The 25,315-nt window shown below is 46.3% G+C and overlaps 1 protein-coding gene across 1 annotated transcript in view; it reads left to right on the forward strand.

Annotated features, from left to right (window-relative positions):
• LOC143981418 (uncharacterized) overlaps window positions 1-24,969 on the forward strand; it is a 33,510-nt gene extending 8,541 nt beyond the window's left edge. The window contains exons 2-4 of the mRNA XM_077479245.1: window positions 2,918-3,545; window positions 10,412-10,482; window positions 20,368-24,969. Of these exons, the coding sequence (XP_077335371.1) occupies window positions 2,918-3,545; window positions 10,412-10,482; window positions 20,368-22,023 (2,355 nt within the window). The 3' untranslated portion in view covers window positions 22,024-24,969. The remainder of the gene's footprint in view (window positions 1-2,917; window positions 3,546-10,411; window positions 10,483-20,367) is intronic.
• The last annotated feature ends 346 nt before the right edge of the window (window positions 24,970-25,315 follow it).

Raw genomic sequence — 25,315 nt, forward strand, 5'->3', positions numbered from 1 at the left:
CCTCAGAGGTTTGTTAGGGAACCTTAGTGAAAAACAACATCATGAAGGCCAAGGAACACACCAGACAGGTCAGGGATAAAGTTGTGGAGAAGTATAAAGCAGGGCTAGGTTATAAAAACATATCCCAAGCTTTGAACATCTCACGGAGCTCTGTTCAATCCATCATCAGAAAATGGAAAGAGTATGGCACAACTACAAACCTACCAAGACATGGCCGTCCACCTAAACTGACCGGCTGGGCAAGGAGAGCATTCACCAGAGAAGAGCCAAGAGGTCCATGGTAACTCTGGAGGTGCTTCAGAGATCCACAGCTCAGGTGGAAGAATCTGTCTACAGGACAACTATTAGTCGTGCTCTCCACAAATCTGCCCTTTATGGAAGAGCGACAAGAAGAAAGTCATAAGAAGTCCTGTTTGTAGTTTGTTAGAGGCCATTTGGAGGACACAACAAACATGTGAAAGAAGGTGCTCTGGTCAGATGAGACCAAAATTGAACTTTTTGGCCTAGAAGCAAAACGCTATGTGTTGGGGAAACTAACACTGCACATCACCCTGAACACACCAGCATCATGTGGTAGGGATGCTTTTTTACAGCAGTTACATGGAAGCTGGTCAGAGTTGATGGGACGATGGATGGAGCCAAATACAGGGCAGTCTTAGAAGAAAACCTGTTAGAGTCAGGGGCGCATGCCCCATAGATCGTGGAAGTCGTCTCTAACGAGAGCTCCGCTCCTCACAGGGCTTTCGGCCACAAAATGGAGTAATCTCGCTCCCTAAAACAGCACAGGTCATAGGCATCCCCGCACACAAGTAATTGTGCATGCCTACGTCGAGAAAGAAGAAGCAAGGAGGACAACAGAAGTCCTTCAACCACTACCTCCTGAGATCTATGGAGTGGAACAGCATGGCAAAAAATGGCACCAGTCCTCAGAACACCTCACCTGCTGCCTCTTTTCCTACAGAAGAACCAGTGCTGCCAAACAAGGAGATCCCAGGGAACAGTGAGTACACTCCCCTCACGAAAACAGATATGGACACTAGTCTGGGGGCTCTATGCTCTAAATGAATGTCCAATACAACCCTTTCCCAAGAAATCTCTGCACTGGACACATGTACCGACCTATTAGAGAACAAGCATTATGAACTAGCAATAGCTTTCAATGATTTGTCCAGAGAACATGATAGTCTATCCACTGCATGTACACAGCTACAAGCACATGTGGAGGATTTGGACAATAGAAACAGGAGGAAAAATCTCAGGATCAGAGGAGCCCCTGAATCCATCACAGATTTACCTGCATACTCCACTAAATTGTTCCAGTTTCTGCTGCCTGAGCAAAACCCACAATCCTTCATATGCGAACACATACATCATGCATTAAAGCGGAGGTCCACCCTAAAAAAAAAATCATAAAAATGTTCCAAAAGGGGGGGGGGGGGGTGTGGCCGGCAGCCGAAGAGATGTGAGGAGAGAGCTCCCGGAGTATCCAGTGTAATCCAGCGAGTGCAAGCAACGCCAGACAGCACTGTGATTCCCGACTACCCACCACCTCAGCTAACCTCAGCTAGCAAATTGAACAAAAGAAAAACTGGGAGGGGACCAAAAAAGCTGACAGATTTCTTCAGCATGGAAGCTCGTGGGTCCCAAGATGTTGACAAGGCCTATAACTTGCGGTGAGGCCATGGCCGTGACAGAGGCGAATGGACAGGACTGGACTGGGACAAAAATTTGGCCCTGGACTTCATCCAGACCGGCCCACTTTAATTTTGCAAACACACACAAAAACAGTATGTAAACTGTACGCAATTGCGCAAAAAAGCCTCCCCCTTACATCAGAGTCCCCAGAGAGCCCCCTTACATAAGTGTCCTCAGACAGCCCTCCACTTACATCAAGGTCCCCAAAGATCCCCCCATTACATCAGGGTCCCCATATAGCCTTCCCCTTACATCAGGGTCCCTAGAGAGCCCCTCTTACATCAGTGTCCCCAGACAGCCCCCACTTACATCAGGGTCCCCAAAGAGCCCCCCCATTACATCAGGGTCCCCATATAGCCTCTGCCTTACATCAGGGTCACCATATAGCCTCCGCCTTACATCCGGGTCCCCAGAGAGCATCTCCCTTACATCAGGTTCCCCAGAGTGCCTCCCCCTTAGACCAGAGAGAGGGCAGGCAGTGAGAGCTGCCTGCCCACTCTCCAGCACTCCTGTGCTGCCTGCCACACAGCTACAGAGAGCCCATGGCCCGGTAGTGAGCCGGGACCCTGTGGTTGGGGACTCCTGGTCTGACTCTGGGCTATGGGCCCCAGATTCAGGGCTATAGCCCCAAAAGTCCCCCCTAGCTATGCCACTGGCTGTCACTGAAACTGGCCCACTGAGCCATCAGCCCACTGGGAATCTCCCGGTAGTTCTGATGGCCAGTACATGCCTGCGAACGGACCACAAGTAAAGACAGCCGGTACCAGGCATGATCCCCGGGGTACAACAGCATACTCTCCCAATGAGAATCGCTGGTGCAAAGCCCACAAAAAGCATCACAAAAGCCATCGGAGGACCACAAGTATCCAGATGAGCAAGGGGGGCATGATGTGTCACAGGACAGCACTAAAGAGTTCATAGAACAAATGCATGACTTCCCCACCCTGCACCAACCATTACTTGGTACTCAAGTGAAAGACGTTAGTCAGTCTTAAGCCCCATACACACTATCAGATTGTCTGCTGATTTTTTCCATCAGATTTACCAAAACCATATAATATGAGTTCAAACCTTAGGGGTTTCAATGTGTATGCAATCAGGCAGGCCCTTGTACTACATGGTTTTGGTAAACCTGAAGGAAAAAAATCAGCAGACAATCTGATAGTGTGTACGGGGCTTTAGGGGCTCCCTGCACAAGGACTTGATGGAATGTACAACTCAGCTGAAAGCCATAGGAGAGAGAGTATCCCACACTGAGGACAAGATGGGGGAGTTTGCTACAGCCCACAATGAACTTGTAGATGCACACAATGAGGCTGAGGATGAAATTCAAGCGATCAAAAGTAAAATGGCAGATTTAGAAGACCGCAATAGAAGAAACGATGTAAAGCTGAGAGGGGTGACTGAGGATGTACTGCCTGCAGATCTCAGGAAATATGTGCAGAAATTCATAGCTACTCTGCTACCAGAGATACTAGAGGGGGAGGTGATTGTAGATCGTGCACATCGTCTACCAAAGCCAAAGCACCTACCAGATAAAGTCCCCAGAGATGTTATTGCACCCATCCATTTTTTTCATGTGAAAGAAGATCTGATGAGATTCTCCAGGAATTACTCCCCACTACCTGATCCCTATGCTGATATCTCTGTATACTCTGACATCTCACAATACACCATGCAGGCTCGCAGGAATTTAGCAATGCTGACAAAACATCTGCAAAACCATAAAATTCCTTACACTTGGGGATTTCCTACAAAAATCTTAGTCACGAAAGACAACAAAACATTTGTCATAACCAACCTTGAAAATGGATTAAAACTAGCCAGGCAATGGCAGCTTCTCCCGGAAGGTGAGGATCCCTGCACTCCATCACCCCCTCATAACCTACTGCGGTCAAGCCAGCCGTGGTTTGCAAATGCACGGTCTAGCCAGCCGCCAAAAAAAAAAAAGGTGTGTGCGCCTATTACGATGAGTACGGTAGTGACAAAACACACAGCCCGCCCCAAGTTTATGGGGGGGTGGGGCTGCGAGGCCAGTCGGCACAACCCTTTCGCGGCTCTGATCAGTCTCTGCAGCGGCTGTCGCAGCCGAGCACAGTGAAGCCGCCTCCCCCCCAGGATCGTTGTGCCGGGTCCCGGGTGTGCCGACTGGCTCGGATGCAAAGCCATTACCTTGGGCTCTCCGTGTCTGTTCTGAATGGGGGCTGTATTGTGTTAGGGGGGTCTGTGCACTGTAGGGAAGTTGTGTACTGAAGGGGTCTGCACTGTGGGAGGTCTGCACAGTAGGGGTCTGCACTGTGGGGGGGTCTACACTGTAGGGGGGTCTGTACAGTAACGGGGGTCTGTACTGTAGCGGTGCTCTGCACTGTAGCGGGGGTCTGTACTGTAGGGAGAGGGTCTGCCCTGTAGGGGGTCTGTTTAACATGCAGGGAGTCCAGAACTGTTAGGGGGGTGTCTGTAAGGGGGCTCCAGAGGTGCAGCAGGGGGCTGTGTAACGTAAAGGGGTCCAGAAGTACAAGGGCTGTGTAATATAAAGGGGTCCAGAAGTGTAGACTGCTGTGTAATGTGAAGGGGTCCAGAGGTGCAGGGTGCCATATAATGTAAAGGGGTCCAGAGGTGCAGGGTAATGCAAAGGGGTCCAGAGGTACAAGGGCTGTGTAATGTAAAGGGGTCCAGAGGTGCAGGGTTCTGTGTAATGTAAAGGGGTAAAGAGGTGCAGGGTGCAGTGTAATGTAAAGGGGTCCAGAGGTACAAGGGCTGTGTAATGTAAAGGGATCCAGAAATGTAGACTGCTGTGTAATGTGAAGGGGTCCAGAGGTGCAGGGTGCCATATAATGTGAAGGGGTCCAGAGGTACAATGACTGTGTAATGTAAAGGGGTCAAGAGGTGCAGGGTGCAGTGTAATGCAAAGGGGTCCAGAGGTGCAGGGTGCCATATAATGTAAAAGGGGTCCAGAGGTGTAGACTGATGTGTAATGTGAAGGGGTGCAGAGGTACAAGGGCTGTGTAATGTAAAGGGGTCCATAAGTGTAGACTGCTGTGTAATGTGAAGGGGTCCAGAGGTACAAGGACTGTGTAATGTAAAGGGGCCCAGAGGTGCAGGGTGCAGTGTGATGCAAAGGGGTCCAGAGGGGCAGGGTGCTGTATAATGTAAAGGGGTCCAGAGGTACAAGGGCTGTGTAATGTAAAGGGGTCCAGAAGTGTAGGCTGCTGTGTAATGTGAAGCGGTCAAGAGGTACAAGGGCTGTGTAATGTAAAGGGGTCCAGAGGTGCAGGGTGCTGTGTAATGTGAAGGGGTTCAGAGGTGCAGGGTGCCATATAATGTAAAGGGGTCCAGAGGTGCAGGGTGCAGTGTAATGCAAAGGGGTCCAGAGGTGCAGGGTGCAGTGTAATGCAAAGGGGTCCAGAGATACAAGGGCTGTGTAATGTAAAGGGGTCCACAGGCGCAGGGTGCTGTGTAATGTGCAGGGTGCCATATAATGTAAAGGGGCCAAGCGGTGCAGAGTGCAGTGTAATGCAAAGGGGTCAAAAGGTGCAGGGTGCAGTGTAATGCAAAGGGGTCCAGAGGTGCAGGGTGCCATATAATGTAAAGGGGACCAGAGGTACAAGGGCTGTGTAATGTAAAGGGGTCTAGAAGTGTAGACTGCTGTGTAATGTGAAGGGGTCCAGAGGTACAAGGACTGTGTAATGTAAAGGGGTCAAGAGGTGCAGGGTGCTGTGTAATGCAAAGGGGTCAAGATGTACAAGGAATGTGTAATGTAAAGGGGTCCAGAGGTGCAGGGTGCGGTATAATGTAAAGGGGTCCAGAGGTACAAGGGCTGTGCAATGTAAATGGGTCCAGAAGTGTAGGCTGCTGTGTAATGTGAAGCGGTCCAGAGGTACAAGGGCTGTGTAATGTAAAGGGGTCCAGAGGTGCAGGGTGCTGTGTAATGTGAAGGGGTCCAGAGGTGCAGGGTGCCATATAATGTAAAGGGGTCCAGAGGTGCAGGGTGCAGTGTAATGCAAAGGGGTCCAGAGGTACAAGGGCTGTGTAATGTAAAGGGGTCCAGAGGTGCAGGGGGCTGTGTAATGTGCAGGGTGCCATATAATGTAAAGGGGTAAAGACTGCTAATGTATCAGGAGTGATTCATCGACCATGTACGGTCACATCTGGCGCTCCCAGGACACCGGCACATGGCTCCGCAGTGTGGGCTTTTTTTAAGGTGTCCGCTGCTGACAATAGCGTTGCCATCTGCAATCTTTGCAGTCAACGCATTAGTCGCGGTAAGCCCAACACTCACCTAGGGACGACCGCCTTAAGAAGGCACATGAGTAGCCATCACCGAGCCCAGTGGGAGAAACGGAACCCACAAAGCCACACTGCAGGCTCTCACCGTCCAGCCTCGTCTTCTACTTCACCTTCTCCTCTCTCCTCACAATTGTCCTCCACTCCACCTTCCATCACGCCAAGCTCACGTTTTTCTGCAAAAAGGCAGGCTTCCGTGGGCCTATTGTTTGAGCGTAAAAAAATTATGACGCCGGATAACCCTCTTGCTCAACGGTTGATGGCTGGCTTGTCAGAACTCATAGCCCGCCAACTACTGCCATATAAACTGGTGGACTCGGAGGCCTTTCGCAAATTTGTGGCCATTGGAACACCACAATGGAAGGTCCCAGGAAGGAAGTATTTCTCACAGAAGGGCATCCCAGAGCTATATGGCCATGTTCAGCGGCAAGTGAATGTATCTCTGGCACACAGTGTCGGTGCCAAGATACATCTGACCACAGACACGTGGTCTAGCAAACACAGGCAGGGAAGGTATATCACTTTTACTGCCCACTGGGTGAACCTTCTGACAGCCATCAAGCATGTAACCCGTGGCACCCGTGTAGATTTGGTTTTACCGCCAGGGATTGCATGCAGGCCTGGCTCTTCTTCTCCTCCTCCTCCTCCTCCTACTCCATCCTCCTCCCTCTCCTCCTCAGCTGACTCCTCCTTTTCCGCTGCTAGCGTCTCTTCCGCTGCGCCGCCCAAGCTCCCCAGAACCTATTCCACATGCCAGGTGAGACGTTGCCATGCCGTGCTGCGTCTGTTGTGCCTGGAAGCCAAGAGCCACACTGGCCCGGCACTCCTTTCAGCTTTGCGTTCACAGGCAGATCAGTGGCTAACACCGCTCAATTTGACAGTTGGTAAAGTGGTGTGTGACAACGGTGCCAATCTGCTTAGCGCATTGAAACAGGGCAAAATTACGCACGTGCCATGCATGGTACACGTCTTAAACTTGGTCGTGCAGCGATTCGTTGTCAAATACCCTGGGGTCCAGGACATCTTGCGGCAGGCAAGGAAAATCTCGGCCCATTTCAGAAGATCTTACACGGCCATGGCTCGCCTTGCTGACATTCAGCAGCGACACAATCTGCCGGTCAGATGTCTTATTTGCGATTGCCCGACGCAATGGAACTCAACCTTCTATATGCTTGATAGGCTGCTCCAGCAGAAACGTGCAGTTAATGTCTACCTGTATGAACTCTGCGGCAGAACAGGTTCTGGAGAGCTGGGGTTTTTTTCACCGCGCCAGTGGCTGCTCATGCGCGACGCATGCAGACTTCTGCGGCCATTTGAGGAGATCACCAAACTGGTCAGTCGCAGCCATGGCGCCATCAGTGACATCGTGCCTTCTTTATGGAGCGTGCATTGCGTCGTGTCATTGATCAAGCTGTGGAGGAGCAGGAGCGGGAAGATGAGGAAGTCGCAATGCTGGATGAATTCCCAGGGGGGGCTACTCTATCTGAGACAAGTCAACAACAGGAGTCTGAAGAGGAGTCAGAGGAGGATGGTGCCGGGGCGGATGAGGAGGAGCAAGAAGAGCATGCTTTAAACCTTTCTGGGATCCCTGTTGTGCGTGGATGGGGAGAGGAGAATGAAGAGGACGACATTATCCTGGATGATGAGCAGGAGCCAGGCCACCACACCGCTTCCACTTTAGTGCAAATGGGGGCCTTCATGCTCCAGTGTTTTAATAGGGACCCCCGTATAAAAAGCATAAGGGTCAAGGACCAGTACTGGGTGGCAACGTACTTAGACCCCCGGTACAAACACAAAATGGCGGAAATGTTACCGCCGTCACAGAGGGCTGTCAGAATGGAGCACTTCCAGGCCTTGCTTCGAGAAATGCTGCATTCTGCTTTTTGCGTGCGCTGGCAGAGGAGCAATTCCCACTCCCAGAGAAGGAGTTGCGGGTACTAATCCAACAGCGCCTGCAAGAAGAGGCCGGTTTGAAGATGAGTTGGTGACTTCTGATATGAGGTCATTCTTTCAGCCGACCCATCGACAGGTGTCATCCGGATCCAGCATCAGGGAACGCCTAGACCGTCAGGTGTCCAACTACATTGGTTTAACGGCCAATGTGGACGCTCTGAGGAGTGATGAACCCCTGGACTACTGGGTGGGCAGGCTTGACCTCTGGCCAGAGCTTGCCCAATTTGCAATCGAACTGTTGGCTTGCCCCTCGTCCAGTGTCCTGTCCGAAAGGACGTTCAGCGCAGCAGGGGGGATCGTGACCGATAAGCGTACTCGCCTAGCTCACAACAGTGTTAACTACCTCACATTTCTAAAAATGAATGAGGAATGGATCTCGGGGGAATTCAACACATGTGACCAGTAGACCATGTATATGTCTATAAACAATTTATTTAATCGAGCACACAGACCTTCTTTCTTCATTTGGCTCACTTCCTTGTCCAAAAAAAGCACACCGTACTATTGTTTGAAGAGGTTGAGCGGTGTCATATTTCTACTGGGGCTGCTTATTATGAGGGGCTCCCACCATCCCTGTGCTGTGCTGACTTCCTCCTGGGGCTGCTTAATATGAGGGGCTCCCACCATCCCTGTGCTGTACTGACTTCCTCCTGGGGCTGTACCTCTGCTGTGCATATTATGAGGGGCTCCCACCATCCCTGTGCTATGCTCATTATGAGGGGCTCCCACCATCCCTGTGCTGTGCTGACTTCCTCCTGGGGTTGCTTTTTATGAGGGGCTTCCACCATCCCTGTGCTATGCTGACATCCTCCTGGGGCTGCTTATTATGAGGGGCTCCCACCATCCCTGTGCTCTGCTGACTTCCTCCTGGGGCTGTACCTCTGCTGTGCATATTATGAGGGGGTATCCACCATCCCTGTGCTATGCTCATTATTAGGGGCTCCCACCATCCCTGTGCTGTGCTGACTTCCTCCTGGGGCTGCTTATTATGAGGGGCTCCCACCATCTCTGTGCTATGCTGACATCCTCCTGGGGCTGCTTATTATGAGGGGCTCCCACCATCCCTGTGCTGTGCTGACTTCCTCCTGGGGCTGCTTATTATGAGGGGCTCCCACCATCCCTGTGCTATGCTGACATCCTCCTGGGGCTGCTTATTATGAGGGGCTCCCACCATCCCTGTGCTATGCTGACATCCTCCTGGGGCTGCTTATTATGAGGGGCTCCCACCATCCCTGTGCTGTGCTGTCTTCCTCCTGGGGCTGTACCTCTGCTGTGCATATTATGAGGGGCTCCCACCATCCCTGTGCTATGCTCATTATGAGGGGCTCCCACCATCCCTGTGCTATGCTGACTTCCTCCTGGGGCTGCTTACGGTGCAGGTGTCAGTGCTGTATATCACGGTGCAGGTGTCAGTGCTGTATATCACGGTGCTGGTGTCAGTGCTGTATATCATGGTGCTGGTGTCAGTGCTATATGTCACAGTGCTGATGTCAGTGCTCTCTATCATGGTGCTGGTGTCAGATCACTCTATCACGATGCAGGTGTCATTGCTGTATGTCACGCTGCTGATGTCAGTGCTGTATATCATGGTGCTGGTGTCAGTGCTGTATATCACGGTGCTGGTGTCAGTGCTTTATGTCACGCTGCTGATTGCAGTGCTCTCTATCATGGTGCTGGTGTCAGATCACTCTATCGCGGTGCAGGTGTCATTGCTGTATGTCACACTGCTGATGTCAGTGCTATATATCACGGTGCTGGTGTCAGTGCTTTATGTCACGCTGCTGATGTCAGTGCTCTCTATCACAGTGCTGGTGTCAGATCACTCTATCACGGTGCTGGTGTCATTGCTCTATGTCACGCTGCTGGTGATCATCTCCTGCACCCTCTTCTTTGCCTACCCTGACCTTCCCTCTCCTCCATTGCCTTCATGCGCTCCACAGTCCTGAATTGTCACATATAAAATTCACATATAAAAAAAGAATGCTTTTAGTTGTCGATCCCAGATTCACCTCATACATGTGTTATGTCAGTGGCCATGTGGTGGGACTATGTTTGCACAGCTAGTAATTATTTAGTGGCTGCAAATTTGACCTGTAGGTTTGCAAAGTTCGCCTCCCATTGAAGTCAATGGGGTCCGCCGCGAACGTTACGGTTCGCGAACTATCGGCCGCGTTCGCGTTCTGCGAAACGTCCCATCGGAAGTTCGTCCATCACTAGTGGCCGGTAGCTTGGAGGGAAGAAGGTTTGCTTCGCAATTTGGCGGCATTGGAATTGTTCCCCATTGTGTTGGCAGTCGAGCTGTGGGAAGGGGAATTTCAAAATTGTCACGTTCACTTTCATTGTGACAATCTGGGGGTGGTGCAGGCCATCAATAACAACACTGCGTCTTCTCCTCCAGTAGTGCACTTGCTGCTGTATCTGGTTCTTAAGTGTTTATGTATTAACTGTTTTGTGACTGCTGTGCATGTTCCTGGGGTAGAAAATTCTGTGACTGATGCGTTGTCTCGTTTCCAGTGGGACAGATTTCATCAACTGGCACCAGAAGCGGAGGTACACGGGCTTCCTTGCCCGAGAGGTTATGGGACATCGCATTACCACTGCCCAGCTGTTGATTCGACAGTGGGTGTCGGCGGCTACCTGGTTCGGCATACAGTAGGGTCTGGCTGGAATGGGGTACCTTGTTGCAGGAGGTCGGGGATTGCAGTCATGAGGAGGGTAGGGTCCATTTGCTGCTGTATTTTATCGGTCGTAATTTTGAAAGTGGGTGTCGGTGTCGTATATGTCACAGAAACTGGCCGGGCTGACCTTTATGTTCCAGTTGGCGGATCAGCGGGACGCTACTAAAGCTTTTGTGGTGCGACGTGCTATGCGCGGTTATAGCGCTGGTCGCACGGCAGCTGACTCCAGACGTCCAGTTTCGTTTCAGCTGTTGGGGGAGGTGGTGAAACAGTTGCAACATGTTTGCGTTTCACAGTTTGAGAGGGTCCTATTTCTGGCGGTTTTTGTGCTTTCCTTCTTTGGGGCTTTTCGGGTAGGGGAGATTGTGAGTAGGAACAAAAAAGGTGATGGGGTTTGGACGTGAGCGAGGTGTTCGTGCAGGGTGGGATGTTGGGTGTGTTCCTGCGCAGGTCCAAGACGGATCGGTTGGGCAAGGGGGTTTGGGTAGAATTGAGGTCGATCCGAGGCTCTCCAGTGTGCCCGGTGGCGTCTGTGGGGGAATTTTGCCGTGTTAGGCCCCGGAGGGAGGGGGTTTTCCTCCTCTATGAGGTTGGCACGGCTTTGTCCCGATTTCAATTTCAATCGGTGTTTAAAAAATGTCTAGTCGCAGCGGGGGTGTCGGTGAAAGACTACTCCTCACACTCATTCCGCATTGGGGCTGCCACTGAGGCGGTCAGGTGGGGGTTGGATGACATAGCGGTTCAGAGTATTGGGCGTTGGGAATCGACGCGCTTTAGGTTGTATGTTCGCCCTCATCTGTTGTGAAGTAAGGGGTAACGCTAGGGCCAAGCCGGGTTGGGGGGGTTAGTGGTGTTGGGGCTTGTTTCTCTTCTCTTTCCTGAAATCGTTGCGCAGCCTTATTCCCCTCCCGCCCCAACCCTATTCCTGTTGTTTTTATTTTCTTTCAGAATCTGAGGCCTGTTTGCTGTGGATCCTGGGACACTCATATGTGTATTGGGGTGCCAGGAGAGCTGAGGTCCGAAGGAATGTGAGGTTGCTGGGTTTGTCCAGGGAGGAGGGCACGGTTCGCTGGTTGGGTATCCTGGGGATGCTGTCGTCTAGGGTAGTACCAGAAATGCACAGGTATGCTCGCTTAGATCGCCCCCTAATGTGGTCCTGTTTCATGTGGGGGGGAATGACCTGGGGTTGCGGTGTGCTAGGGAATTGACCAGGGACATAAAATTTGACCTGTTAAGTTTGCAAGCCTCTTTCCTGATACGGACCTTTATATGGTCCGATATTGTGGCCAGGATGGCTTGGCGTTTAGCACGCTCTGTTGCGGGTTTAATTAGAGCCAGGGTGAAGGTGAATAAAGCGGTGGCCAAGTTTTTTGTCCGGAATGGAGGTTTGGCGGTGTGTCATCGGGACTTGGAGGAGGAAACATGGCGTTTTTTGTGCTCGGATGGCATGCACCTGAATGCCATAGGGATTGACCTTGGGCAGCTGGGTGTACAGGACAATGTGCAACGGGCAGTTAGGATGTGGAGGGCGACACGCACGTAAGGTATCACGTGTGTGTGCTGTGGCGTTAGGTCTATGGGGTCTTTGAAGGTGGTGCTGGAAAAATAATGGAGGTTTAAGGGGGTTGGGCACACATGGAGGTATGGGTGTCCTTTTTCCCTTAAAATGTTAATAATGGAATGGAGGAGGTTGTATCTGGAAGGAAGTTGCTGGTTGTTCCTGAGCTTGCGTAATACACAGCGGGGGACCTGTTTATGGTTTACCGATACAACTGGTTGGATAAAAATGCTAATTTACCTTCAAAGACCCCTAGATAAGAAATGGGATAATGCTGGATGTACATATTTGGTTTATAATGTTTTTTGTTGAAAATGTATTTATATGCATTAAGTTATTGTCATTCGACTCCAAAAAGAGAATGTGTCGTCTGGTCATTTGTTAGATAAGTCATAGAGGGTATAGGTGGTCATTAGAAAGAGCCTCATGAGTAGGGATGAGCCGAACACCCCCCCCGGTTCGGTTCGCACCAGAACTTTAGAACGGACCCCAAATTTGTATGAACGTTAGAACCCCATTGAAGTCTATGGGACTCGAACGTTCGAAATTAAAAGTGCTAATTTTAACGGCTAATATGCAAAATACTGTCCTAAAAAGGGTTTGGGGACCTGGCTCCTGCCCCAGGGGACATGGGTCAATGCAAAAAAAAACTTTTAAAAACGGCCGTTTTGGCGGGAGCAGTGATTTTAATGACGATTAAAGTGAAAAAAAAGTGAAATATTCCTTTAAATATGGTGCCTGGGGGGTGTCTGTAGTATGCCTGTGAAGTGCCACGTGTTTCCCGTGTTTAGAACAGTCCCTGCACAAAATGACATTTAACGGAAATAACGTCATTTAAAGCTGCTTGCGGTTTTAATGTTATATCTGGTTCCGGCAATATGGATGAAAATCATTGAGAAAAATGGCATGGGTAGCCCTCCCTGCCCATTACCAGCCCCTTTGGGTCTTATACGCATATTAAGGGGAACCCCGTACCCATATTAAAAAAAGGAAATACGTGTGGCCCCCCAGGCCCTATATACTCAGAACAGCAGTATACAGGCGGTGCAAACAAGACAGGGACTGTGTAGGTTTGTTGTGTTAAGTTGAATCTGTTTGGAATTTTCAACTGGTACATTTTTAAAGTGTGTAAAAAATGTAGTGCAAGCGCTCAGCCTATACACACTTCTTATAGTGCTACAAAATAATATGTGCTCAAATATATGTATAGTATTACCCAAAGGGAAAAAAATATAGATACACTGTAATAAAAATACAGAATATGAAATTGTATAAATATATACAGTGACCTATATATATACCAAAAGAAGAGGGTAATAGGATGTTGTATCTCTAAAAGAGAAAACAGTGACTATGAATATCTGTAAACAATAAACACAGTGATAAAATCCATAGATAACTGTGAAAACAGTGACTGTGAATGTCAATAAACAATAATCTCAATAATGAAGTCCATAAATGAATATATAGTCCAAAACAATCGTGCAGAGTGCCAGTAGTGACCAGGATCCTGTGATATTGTGACCGAAAAGAACAATGTTCCACCAAGTGACAATCCCACCACCTTGTAGGGTGTAGGCTTACCAGATCTATGTGACCCTAGTAGGCATACGCCTCAGGGGTCAATCAAAGCTTGCGATCCCAACCAAAGAATGGTCTCAAGGATTAGGTGTGTCAGTCATGGCATATACGATCCCAACAGATGGCTAGATGTGGTCAATATTCCTCATGTGCATATATAGATCCAACAATGATTCAGGCATGAAAGATGAGAAGACAGAACCGACATGGCATAATAACGTCTTTAAAAAAACTTTAATAAAAAATATTTTGGTAAAACTCACATTTCCAAAAAGTACAATCAAGCGTGTCAGGATAAAAATGGCAGTAGCGGAGTCCTCCCGACGCGTTTCGACCCACCGGTCATCATCTGGGGTGGACTCACACTACTGTCCTACTGCCTTATATAGGTACTCACACAGTGAAGTGGTGGCAATCCTCCATGTGTTGTGATTATGCCCACTTCCGGTATATTAAAGATGGCGGACGAGCGTGCGTTCCACGCCTCGATTGCAATGCGTTCCACCAACATCATTTAAGCCCAGAAAACCTAATTGGAAGTGAGGGTAATTCTACTTCCGGTATGCGGAAAAAATGGCGGCCCGGCGTGCGTTCCACGCCTCGCATTGGGTGCGTTTCACCTATCCATATTGATATGTAAAAAGAGGATATAGGCACGAACCTATTTTTTATGGTCCATATATGGAACGAGCCAACATATAATAAATTTGAATGCTGTGGGCTCACAAGTTATCAGAAAAAATGTCCAGAACCCTTTTTAGAATGGTGATCAGAAACCGGAAGTGAGCATCCACAAGACCCGGAACCGGAAGTGATTGTCCATCACTTCCGGAGCGGAATGAGGATGTAAACAAGACATCAATGCAAAGAAATCACTATCTATTCTCTTATACAGATAAAAAGGTAGCGCTAATGACACCTAATGGCCACTAATAAGATTGCAACTAGATATGCAGAAAATAAGCCATCTTTACATTACACTGTGCAGAAAATGCAACTCACACTAATGACACCTAATGGCCACTAATGAGATTGCAACTAAATATACAGGAAATAAGCCATCAATACGTTACAATGTGTAAAAAATGCATCTCATGCTGCAGACTAATAATTTTATGGTCACAATGACCATATACCACAACATTGAATAAATATTATTAATATGGTCATTCCAAAAAATTAAAAAATAAAATAAAAATATAGATGTAAAAAAAATAGAGATATACAAAAAAAGGTAATATCCACGGAAAAAGCATACCCAATATCAGACTACATATCACTAATGCCAGAAGGTCCTACGAATCATCAATAAACGCATTGATGTCCCACTCCACATTCATACCGAGTGGGGAGTGGGACTGAAGTTCGTATATCCAAAAAGTTTCAAGCCTGGAGACCCCACGAGTGAGGGGTCCCCCTCTCCAAGGTGGAATATATTTATCTATCACGATAAATTGAGTGCCACGTAGATCGTTACTGTGGCATTTCCTATAGTGTCTCGGCACCGTGTGCTTAGATAATTTACTTCTGATCAGGGAGATATGTTCGCCGACCCTTGTGGAAAAAGTTCTGGTAGTGCGGCCAACATATTGCTTCCCACAGGGGCAGGTTATTAAATAAACCACATATTTAGTTTTGCAAGTGCAAAAACATTTAATTGAATATCTTTTACCAGTTACAGTGGATGTAAATTCTGAAATTTTTCGTTGTGTCAGTGCATTATGTTGACACACACTACATTTTTTGCACGGAAAATAGCCTACCATGTTATGAAAGAAAGTAGGCTGTGTTGGAGGGTTAATGATGTTGGGGGCAATTTTACTTTGCAAGGTGGGAGCCCCTCTGAAGAGAACATTAGCTCTTTCAGGAAGATTAGGACCCAATACAGGATCTCTTCTCAAAACCTCCCAATGTTTACTCAAAATCTTTTTTACCTGCCTGTGTTGTATGTTGAAGGTGGTTGTAAAGGACCATTTAAACTTCTCTCTATCATTACAGGGGGTTTTCACCTGCAGGAGAGTGTCCCTATTTATATTCAAGACTTCCTGTAGTTGTGTTTCCAAAGTCAGTGCATGATACCCCTTATCTAGGAACCGTTGTTTTAAACAGTTTGCCTGATCCACAAAGGTGCAATCGTCAGTACAATTACGCCGCAGTCTAATAAATTGACTGCGTGGAACGGAGGTAAGCCAACTTTTATGATGGCAACTGTCCATGGCAATATAGCTGTTACGGTCAGTGGACTTAAAGTGGGTTTTAAAACTGAAACCTCCTGGGGAAATTCCAATCTCCAAATCCAGAAATTGAATTCTGTCAGTACTGGTCTGGAAAGTTAATGAAATTCCCCTGTCGTTATTATTCAAACCACTGAAAAATTCAAGAAGAGCATCGAGTGTGCCCCCCCATAGGAGGAGGATGTCGTCTATGTATCGGACCCACAAAATCAATGATGGGCTCCGCTGGGCATAGACGACATCCTCCTCCCATTTGGCCATGAAAAGGCCAATCTTTTCATGGCCAAATGGGAGGAGGATGTCGTCTATGCCCAGCGGAGCCCATCATTGATTTTGTGGGTCCGATACATAGACGACATCCTCCTCCTATGGGGGGGCACACTCGATGCTCTTCTTGAATTTTTCAGTGGTTTGAATAATAACGACAGGGGAATTTCATTAACTTTCCAGACCAGTACTGACAGAATTCAATTTCTGGATTTGGAGATTGGAATTTCCCCAGGAGGTTTCAGTTTTAAAACCCACTTTAAGTCCACTGACCGTAACAGCTATATTGCCATGGACAGTTGCCATCATAAAAGTTGGCTTACCTCCGTTCCACGCAGTCAATTTATTAGACTGCGGCGTAATTGTACTGACGATTGCACCTTTGTGGATCAGGCAAACTGTTTAAAACAACGGTTCCTAGATAAGGGGTATCATGCACTGACTTTGGAAACACAACTACAGGAAGTCTTGAATATAAATAGGGACACTCTCCTGCAGGTGAAAACCCCCCGTAATGATAGAGAGAAGTTTAAATGGTCCTTTACAACCACCTTCAACATACAACACAGGCAGGTAAAAAAGATTTTGAGTAAACATTGGGAGGTTTTGAGAAGAGATCCTGTATTGGGTCCTAATCTTCCTGAAAGAGCTAATGTTCTCTTCAGAGGGGCTCCCACCTTGCAAAGTAAAATTGCCCCCAACATCATTAACCCTCCAACACAGCCTACTTTCTTTCATAACATGGTAGGCTATTTTCCGTGCAAAAAATGTAGTGTGTGTCAACATAATGCACTGACACAACGAAAAATTTCAGAATTTACATCCACTGTAACTGGTAAAAGATATTCAATTAAATGTTTTTGCACTTGCAAAACTAAATATGTGGTTTACTTAATAACCTGCCCCTGTGGGAAGCAATATGTTGGCCGCACTACCAGAACTTTTTCCACAAGGGTCGGCGAACATATCTCCCTGATCAGAAGTAAATTATCTAAGCACACGGTGCCGAGACACTATAGGGAATGCCACAGTAACGATCTACGTGGCACTCAATTTATCGTGATAGATAAATATATTCCACCTTGGAGAGGGGGACCCCTCACTCGTGGGGTCTCCAGGCTTGAAACTTTTTGGATATACGAACTTCAGTCCCACTCCCCACTCGGTATGAATGTGGAGTGGGACATCAATGCGTTTATTGATGATTCGTAGGACCTTCTGGCATTAGTGATATGTAGTCTGATATTGGGTATGCTTTTTCCGTGGATATTACCTTTTTTTGTATATCTCTATTTTTTTTACATCTATATTTTTATTTTATTTTTTAATTTTTTGGAATGACCATATTAATAATATTTATTCAATGTTGTGGTATATGGTCATTGTGACCATAAAATTATTAGTCTGCAGCATGAGATGCATTTTTTACACATTGTAACGTATTGATGGCTTATTTCCTGTATATTTAGTTGCAATCTCATTAGTGGCCATTAGGTGTCATTAGTGTGAGTTGCATTTTCTGCACAGTGTAATGTAAAGATGGCTTATTTTCTGCATATCTAGTTGCAATCTTATTAGTGGCCATTAGGTGTCATTAGCGCTACCTTTTTATCTGTATAAGAGAATAGATAGTGATTTCTTTGCATTGATGTCTTGTTTACATCCTCATTCCGCTCCGGAAGTGATGGACAATCACTTCCGGTTCCGGGTCTTGTGGATGCTCACTTCCGGTTTCTGATCACCATTCTAAAAAGGGTTCTGGACATTTTTTCTGATAACTTGTGAGCCCACAGCATTCAAATTTATTATATGTTGGCTCGTTCCATATATGGACCATAAAAAATAGGTTCGTGCCTATATCCTCTTTTTACATATCAATATGGATAGGTGAAACGCACCCAATGCGAGGCGTGGAACGCACGCCGGGCCGCCATTTTTTCCGCATACCGGAAGTAGAATTACCCTCACTTCCAATTAGGTTTTCTGGGCTTAAATGATGTTGGTGGAACGCATTGCAATCGAGGCGTGGAACGCACGCTCGTCCGCCATCTTTAATATACCGGAAGTGGGCATAATCACAACACATGGAGGATTGCCACCACTTCACTGTGTGAGTACCTATATAAGGCAGTAGGACAGTAGTGTGAGTCCACCCCAGATGATGACCGGTGGGTCGAAACGCGTCGGGAGGACTCCGCTACTGCCATTTTTATCCTGACACGCTTGATTGTACTTTTTGGAAATGTGAGTTTTACCAAAATATTTTTTATTAAAGTTTTTTTAAAGACGTTATTATGCCATGTCGGTTCTGTCTTCTCATCTTTCATGCCTGAATCATTGTTGGATCTATATATGCACATGAGGAATATTGACCACATCTAGCCATCTGTTGGGATCGTATATGCCATGACTGACACACCTAATCCTTGAGACCATTCTTTGGTTGGGATCGCAAGCTTTGATTGACCCCTGAGGCGTATGCCTACTAGGGTCACATAGATCTGGTAAGCCTACACCCTACAAGGTGGTGGGATTGTCACTTGGTGGAACATTGTTCTTTTCGGTCACAATATCACAGGATCCTGGTCACTACTGGCACTCTGCACGATTGTTTTGGACTATATATTCATTTATGGACTTCATTATTGAGATTATTGTTTATTGACATTCACAGTCACTGTTTTCACAGTTATCTATGGATTTTATCACTGTGTTTATTGTTTACAGATATTCATAGTCACTGTTTTCTCTTTTAGAGATACAACATCCTATTACCCTCTTCTTTTGGTATATATATAGGTCACTGTATATATTTATACAATTTCATATTCTGTATTTTTATTACAGTGTATCTATATTTTTTTCCCTTTGGGTAATACTATACATATATTTGAGCACATATTATTTTGTAGCACTATAAGAAGTGTGTATAGGCTGAGCGCTTGCACTACATTTTTTACCGATTTTCCAGCTAAAAAAAATCCCTAGTTTTAGCGTGTTGGCTGCTCATCATATACATTTCTTTGTATTTATCTATTTCAATTTATAATTTTCCTTTTGCGCAATATTGTTGGTGTACACATTTTTAAAGTGTAGCTCCAGTCAAAAAAACAATTTTTAAGCTTTTTGGAAAACCTAGGGAAGGGTTATCACCCCTGTATAATTAGTTTTGCCGTCCGTCTTTTTCAGAGCACGCAGACAGCACGCACAATCTCCTACCGCTGACTGCAAGCTCTATTTAAAACGAGCAAGATAGTTTGCTATATATCGATGGATATAGCGGTGTATACTGGGTTCAGAGCACGCAGACAGCACGCACAATCTCCTAACACTGACTGAAAGCTCTATTATAAAAGATAGATATATTGCTAGCTATATAGGTGTATACTGCGGTCAGGGCATGCAGACAACAACCACTACAGAAGAGCAAGAATGAAAAATCGGCCGATAACGATCGGTGTATACTGGGTACACAGAACACCCACTAACTGCTACAGATGCCAACACACTACACAAGGCCGCCGCGCTGGCGGCCTTATATAGTGTGGGGCGTGTACTACACAGCCTGAGCTATGATTGGCCACAGGCATCCTGCCTGTGGCCAATCATGGCTCTCCTTGCTGCCGGGGGTGTGATTGGCCAAGCATGCGGGGTCACAGTGCATGCTTGGCCAATCATGAGCCAGCAATGCACTGCGCCATCGCAGTGCATTGTGGGCCGTGAGCGCCACACGAATTTGGCGCGAACGGCCCATAATGTTCGGAATTCGCCGAACGGGCAAACAGCCGATGTTCGAGTCGAACGTATGTTCGACTTGAACACGAAGCTCATCCCTACTCACGAGTAAGCACATCCCCTAGTCATGAAGACATGTTTATGGGGTACAAAGGCTGCAGTAGATGCCGTGTTTAGTGTAAGCTCTGACTTTATAGAACCAAATCCCTTTTCACCATGATGTACTCATCTCCACTTTTCATCTCATGTCTTCTCCACACCCGTCTTTCCCTCTTCCTCTCTTCTAATGTTGGGAGGTATAATTCTCATTACTACTGCAAAACGAATCTCCTCCCTTCTGTACTCTGATCTCCGTGTCCTATAATATTCATCCAGCCTCACCCTGTGTAGGAGGACGTCACCCCTCCCCCATCCACATTCCTCTCCGGTGTCAGAGACTTCCAGTCTCATTTCTCTTCTGCTGTCAGCGATGGCATCTGGTGATCTGAGAGCCGAGTTGGAATGTTCCGTCTGTCTGAACATTTATACCAATCCTGTAATGCTGAGATGTGGTCACAACTTCTGCCGGGTCTGTATTGATCGTGTGCTGGATACACAGGAGGGGTCTGAAGGATTTTCCTGTCCTGAATGTAGAGAGAAGTTTCCGGATCGGCCTGCACTGCAGAAGAACAAGAAACTATGTAACATAGTAGAGACTTTCCTGTCCACTCAGCTAGATCGAGAGGAGTCCGGGGTCTTGTGTACTTACTGTGTGGACTCTCCTGTACCTGCTGTTAGATCCTGTCTGCACTGTGAGGTTTCTCTGTGTGATAAACACCTGAGAGTCCACAAAAAGTCCCCAGAACACGTCTTATGTGACCCCACCTTGTCCATGGAGAGCAGGAAATGCTCCGTCCATAAGAAGATCCTGGAGTATTACTGCACTGAGGATGAGACCTGTATCTGTGTGTCCTGCAGTTTGGCTGGAGAACATCGGGGACACCAGGTGGAGACACTGGGTGAGGCTTCTGAGAAGAAGAAGGAGACACTGAGGAGTGTTCTGCAGAAACTTCTGACAAAGAGAGAGGAGACGGAGGAAAGAGTCCAGAGTCTTCAGGAACACAGGAGGAAAGTAGAAAAAGAAGCAGCTGGTGACACCAAGAGAGTCACTGCCCTGTTTAGAGATCTCAGGAGACGTCTGAAAGAGCTGGAGAAGAGAGTCCTGAGGGACATCTCCGGGAGGGCAGAGCGGATCTCCATCTCCATCCGGGATTTGGAAATAAAGAAGGAGGAGCTGTCCAGGAAGTTGTGTCACCTTGAGGAGCTGTGTAACGTGACGGATCCACTGACTGTCTTACAGGAATCAGACACAGGTGACTTGTGTGATACTGAGGATGGAGATAATGAGGACAGAGAGAGACATGAGGAACTCCTCAATGATGGAGGGGGTCTGGATGTGGCAGGGGTCTTACACACAGGTTTATCTGATATAATAACAGAGGTAAATGTATACTATATACAGGGGGCTGCAGACATATTACTGGATGGAAACACAGCTCATAATGATCTACAGATATCAGATGACAGGAAAACTGTATCCTGGTCAGATATAGAGCAGAATCACCCAGAAACACCAGAGAGATTCCAGGATTATCCTCAGGTGATGAGCAGTCAGAGGTTCTCCTCAGGGAGACATTACTGGGAAGTGAATGTCGGGGGGTCAGGTTGGTGGAGAGTCGGGATGTGTTACCCCAGTATAGAGAGGAGAGGGGTGGAGTCATGGATTGCATATAATAAGAAATCCTGGGGATTGGAGAGGTATAGAAATCAGTATTCGGTGATACATGACAGGAAAGAGACCCCCTTACCCACCAATCCCTCCAGTAACAGAGTCAGGATAGATCTGGATTATGAGGCCGGGCGGATCTCCTTTTATGATCTGTGTGACCCGATCCGACATCTCCACACCTTCACCACCACCTTCACTGAGCCCCTCCATGCTGGGATAGGTGTATGGAGAGGTTGTATAAAGATATGTGGGGGGAGGCGGGAGATGTGAGAACTCCACCCACAGTCTGGTGATGTTAGACGGAGGAGGGGATTTATTAGAATATTCATCCAATAGTACATAGCGGTGTAAAAGTAGCTTAACCACTTAACAACCGCCCCATAGCCGAATGATGGCTACAGGGCGGTTGTTTAACTCTAAGAGGCCGTCATATTACGTCCTCCCAGAATTCTGCTCTCACGCGCCCCCCTGGGACACGCACTTGAGAGTATCCGTGACCGCCGGGACATCACTGATAACGGTAAACGGCCGCTCATCGCGCCTGTTTACCACATGATCGCTCCGTCAAATGACGGAGCAATCACTTGTAAACAAACCGACGTCTTGTTATGACACCGGTTCCTCCCTCCCCTCTCTGTACCGATCGGTACAGCGGAGGAGGAAGAGATCGGTGTCAGCAGCGCTGTGGGCTGGATCTGCAGTGCTGGTCACCGAAAATGAACCCCTCAATTCCCTGCCAATACCCTGCCAATACCATACAATACCCTGCAATACCAAATGCTCTGCAATACTCTGCAATACCCTGCAATACCCTGCAATACCCTGCAATACTCTGCAATACCCTGCAATATCCTGCAATATCCTGCAATACTCTGCAATACTCTGCAATACTCTGCAATATCCTGCAATACTCTGCAATATCCTGCAATACCCTGCAATACCCTGCAATACCCTGCAATACTCTGCAATACCCTGCAATACCCTGCCAATACTCTGCAATACCCAATACCCTGCAATACTCTACAATACCCAGCAATAATCTGCAATACTCTGCAATAGCCTGCAATACCCTGCCAATACTCTGCCATTTTTTTTTTTTTTATTTCAGGCTTCCCAGCCTAGAGGTGAGATGTGGGGTCCCCATATGACCCCATATCTCACTGTAAAGAGGACCTGTCATGCCATATTCCTATTACAAGGGATGTTTACATTCCTTGAAATAGGAATAAAAGTGATCAAAACATTTATTTTTGGGGAAAAAATGTCAAACTAAAATAAATAAAGTAAAATAAACAATAATAAAAAAAATAATTTAAGCGCCCCTGTCCCCATGTGCTCGCATGCAGAAGCAAACGCATACGTAAGTCCCGCCCACATATGAAAACGGTGTTCAAACCACACATGCGAGGTATCGCTGCGAACGTTAGAGCGAGAGCAATAATTTTGGCCCTCCTCTGTAACTCAAAACATGTAACCAGTAAAACAATTTAAATCGTCGCCTATGGGGATTTTTAAGTAGCGACGTTTGGTGCCATTCCACGAGCGTGTGCAATTTTGAAGAGTGACATGTTAGGTATCTATCTACTCAGCATAACTTCATCTTTCACATTATGCAAAAACATTGGGCTAACTTTACTGTTTTGTTTTTTAAGCACAAAACAGTTTTTTTTCCCAAAAAAAACACGTTCGAAAAATTGCTGCGCAAATACCGTGCATGCTAAAAAGTTGCAACGACCACCATTGTATTTTCTAGGGTCTTTGTTAAAAAAAAATATATAATATTTTGGGGTTCTATGTAATTTTCTAGCAAATAAATGATGATTTTTACATGTAGGAGAGAAATGTCAGAATTGTCCTGGGTGCTCCAGAACGCCTGAAGGTGCTCCCTGCATGTTGGGCCTCTGTATGTGGCCACGCTGTGTAAAAGTCTCACACATGTGGTATCGCCGTACTCGGGAGTAATAGCAGAATGTGTTTTGGGGTGTAATTTGTGGTATGCATATGCTGTGTGAGAAATAAACTGATAATATGACAATTTTGTGGGGAAAAAAAAGGAAAAAAAAATCTTGATTTTGCAAAGAATTGTAGGAAAAAATGACAACTTCAAAAAACTCATCATGCCTCTTACTAAAAACCTTGGAATGTCTTATTTCCGAAAAGGGGTCATTTGGGGGGTATTTGTACTTTTCTGGCATGTTAGGGTCTCAAGAATTGAAATAGGCCGTCAGTACTTCAGGTGTGATCAATTTTCAGATATTGGCGCCATAGCTTGTGGACTCTATAACTTTCACAAAGACCAAATAATATCCACCAATTTGTACTTATTTTTACCAAAGATATGTAGTGGTATAAATTCTGGCCAAAATTTATGAAGAAAAATTACTAATCTGCTAAATTTTATAACAGAAACAAAGAAAAATAAAAAAAAATTCAGAATTTTCGGTCTTTTTTTCTTTTATAGCACAAAAAATATTAAAAAACCCAGCGGTGATTAAATACCACCAAAAGAGTAATTGTCATTCAAAATGTGAGAGCACCGAAAGCTGAAAATTGGTCTGATTATTAAGGGTGTTTAAGTGCCCAGTGGTCAAGTGGTTCATATCCACAAAAGCTTTGAAATGATGATTGTGAGACAAATTTCTGAATTATGTCTGAGTCAGCTTGAATCAAACCGTGTGATTTATTATACACACAAAAATAGGAAAATAAGTACAATAGTTGTACATTAATACAAAATAAATGTAACTTCAAATACGTTTCAAGATATGAAAAAGTCCTGTAAGACGTGTGAGACCATGTGCTTCTGGAATTCAAAGATGGCCGATTTATTCCTTTGTGTGCTGAAGAAAGTCTGTATGCTGTAGAAGTCGATGTGATGTAGATGGCAGGAAGAGAAGAGACCCGGCCGCTTCCCGCTAAAGCCTTTTATAAACTTCTGCATTTTTTGTTTAACCGCTTCAGCCCCGGGAAGATTTTACCCCCCTTCCTGACAGGAGCACTTTTTTGTGCGATTCGGCACTGCGCCGCTTTAATTGCGCGGTTGTGCGACGTTGTACCCGAACAAAACTGACCTCCTTTTTTCCCCCACAAATAGAGGTTTCCTTTGGTGGTATTTGATCCCCTCGGCGGTTTTTATTTTTTGTACTATAAACCAAAAAATGCGCCAATTTAGAAAAAAAACTCATTATTTTTTACTTTTTGTTATAATAAATATCCCCCCCCAAAAAAAAAAAAAATTATATATATATATATATATATATATATATATATATATATATATATATATATATATATTAGTTTAGGCCGATACGTATTCTTCTACATATTTTTGTTAAAAAAAAAAAAAAAATCACAATAATTGTTTATTGATTGGATTGCGTAAAAGTTATAGCACCTACAAAATAAGGGGATAGTTTTATGGCTTTTTTATTATAATTTTTTTTTTTTTACTAGTAATGGCGGCGATCAGCGATTTATATGGTGACTGCGGCATTATGGCGGACACGTCGGACACTTTTGACACATTTATGGGACCGAATATTTCAATGAGTATGCTAGAAAA

Source organism: Lithobates pipiens, unplaced genomic scaffold, assembly GCF_037356315.1.
Source record: "Lithobates pipiens isolate NorthernLeopardFrog02 unplaced genomic scaffold, aLitPip1_a1.2 Scaffold_157, whole genome shotgun sequence".
Lineage (NCBI taxonomy): Eukaryota > Metazoa > Chordata > Amphibia > Anura > Ranidae > Lithobates > Lithobates pipiens.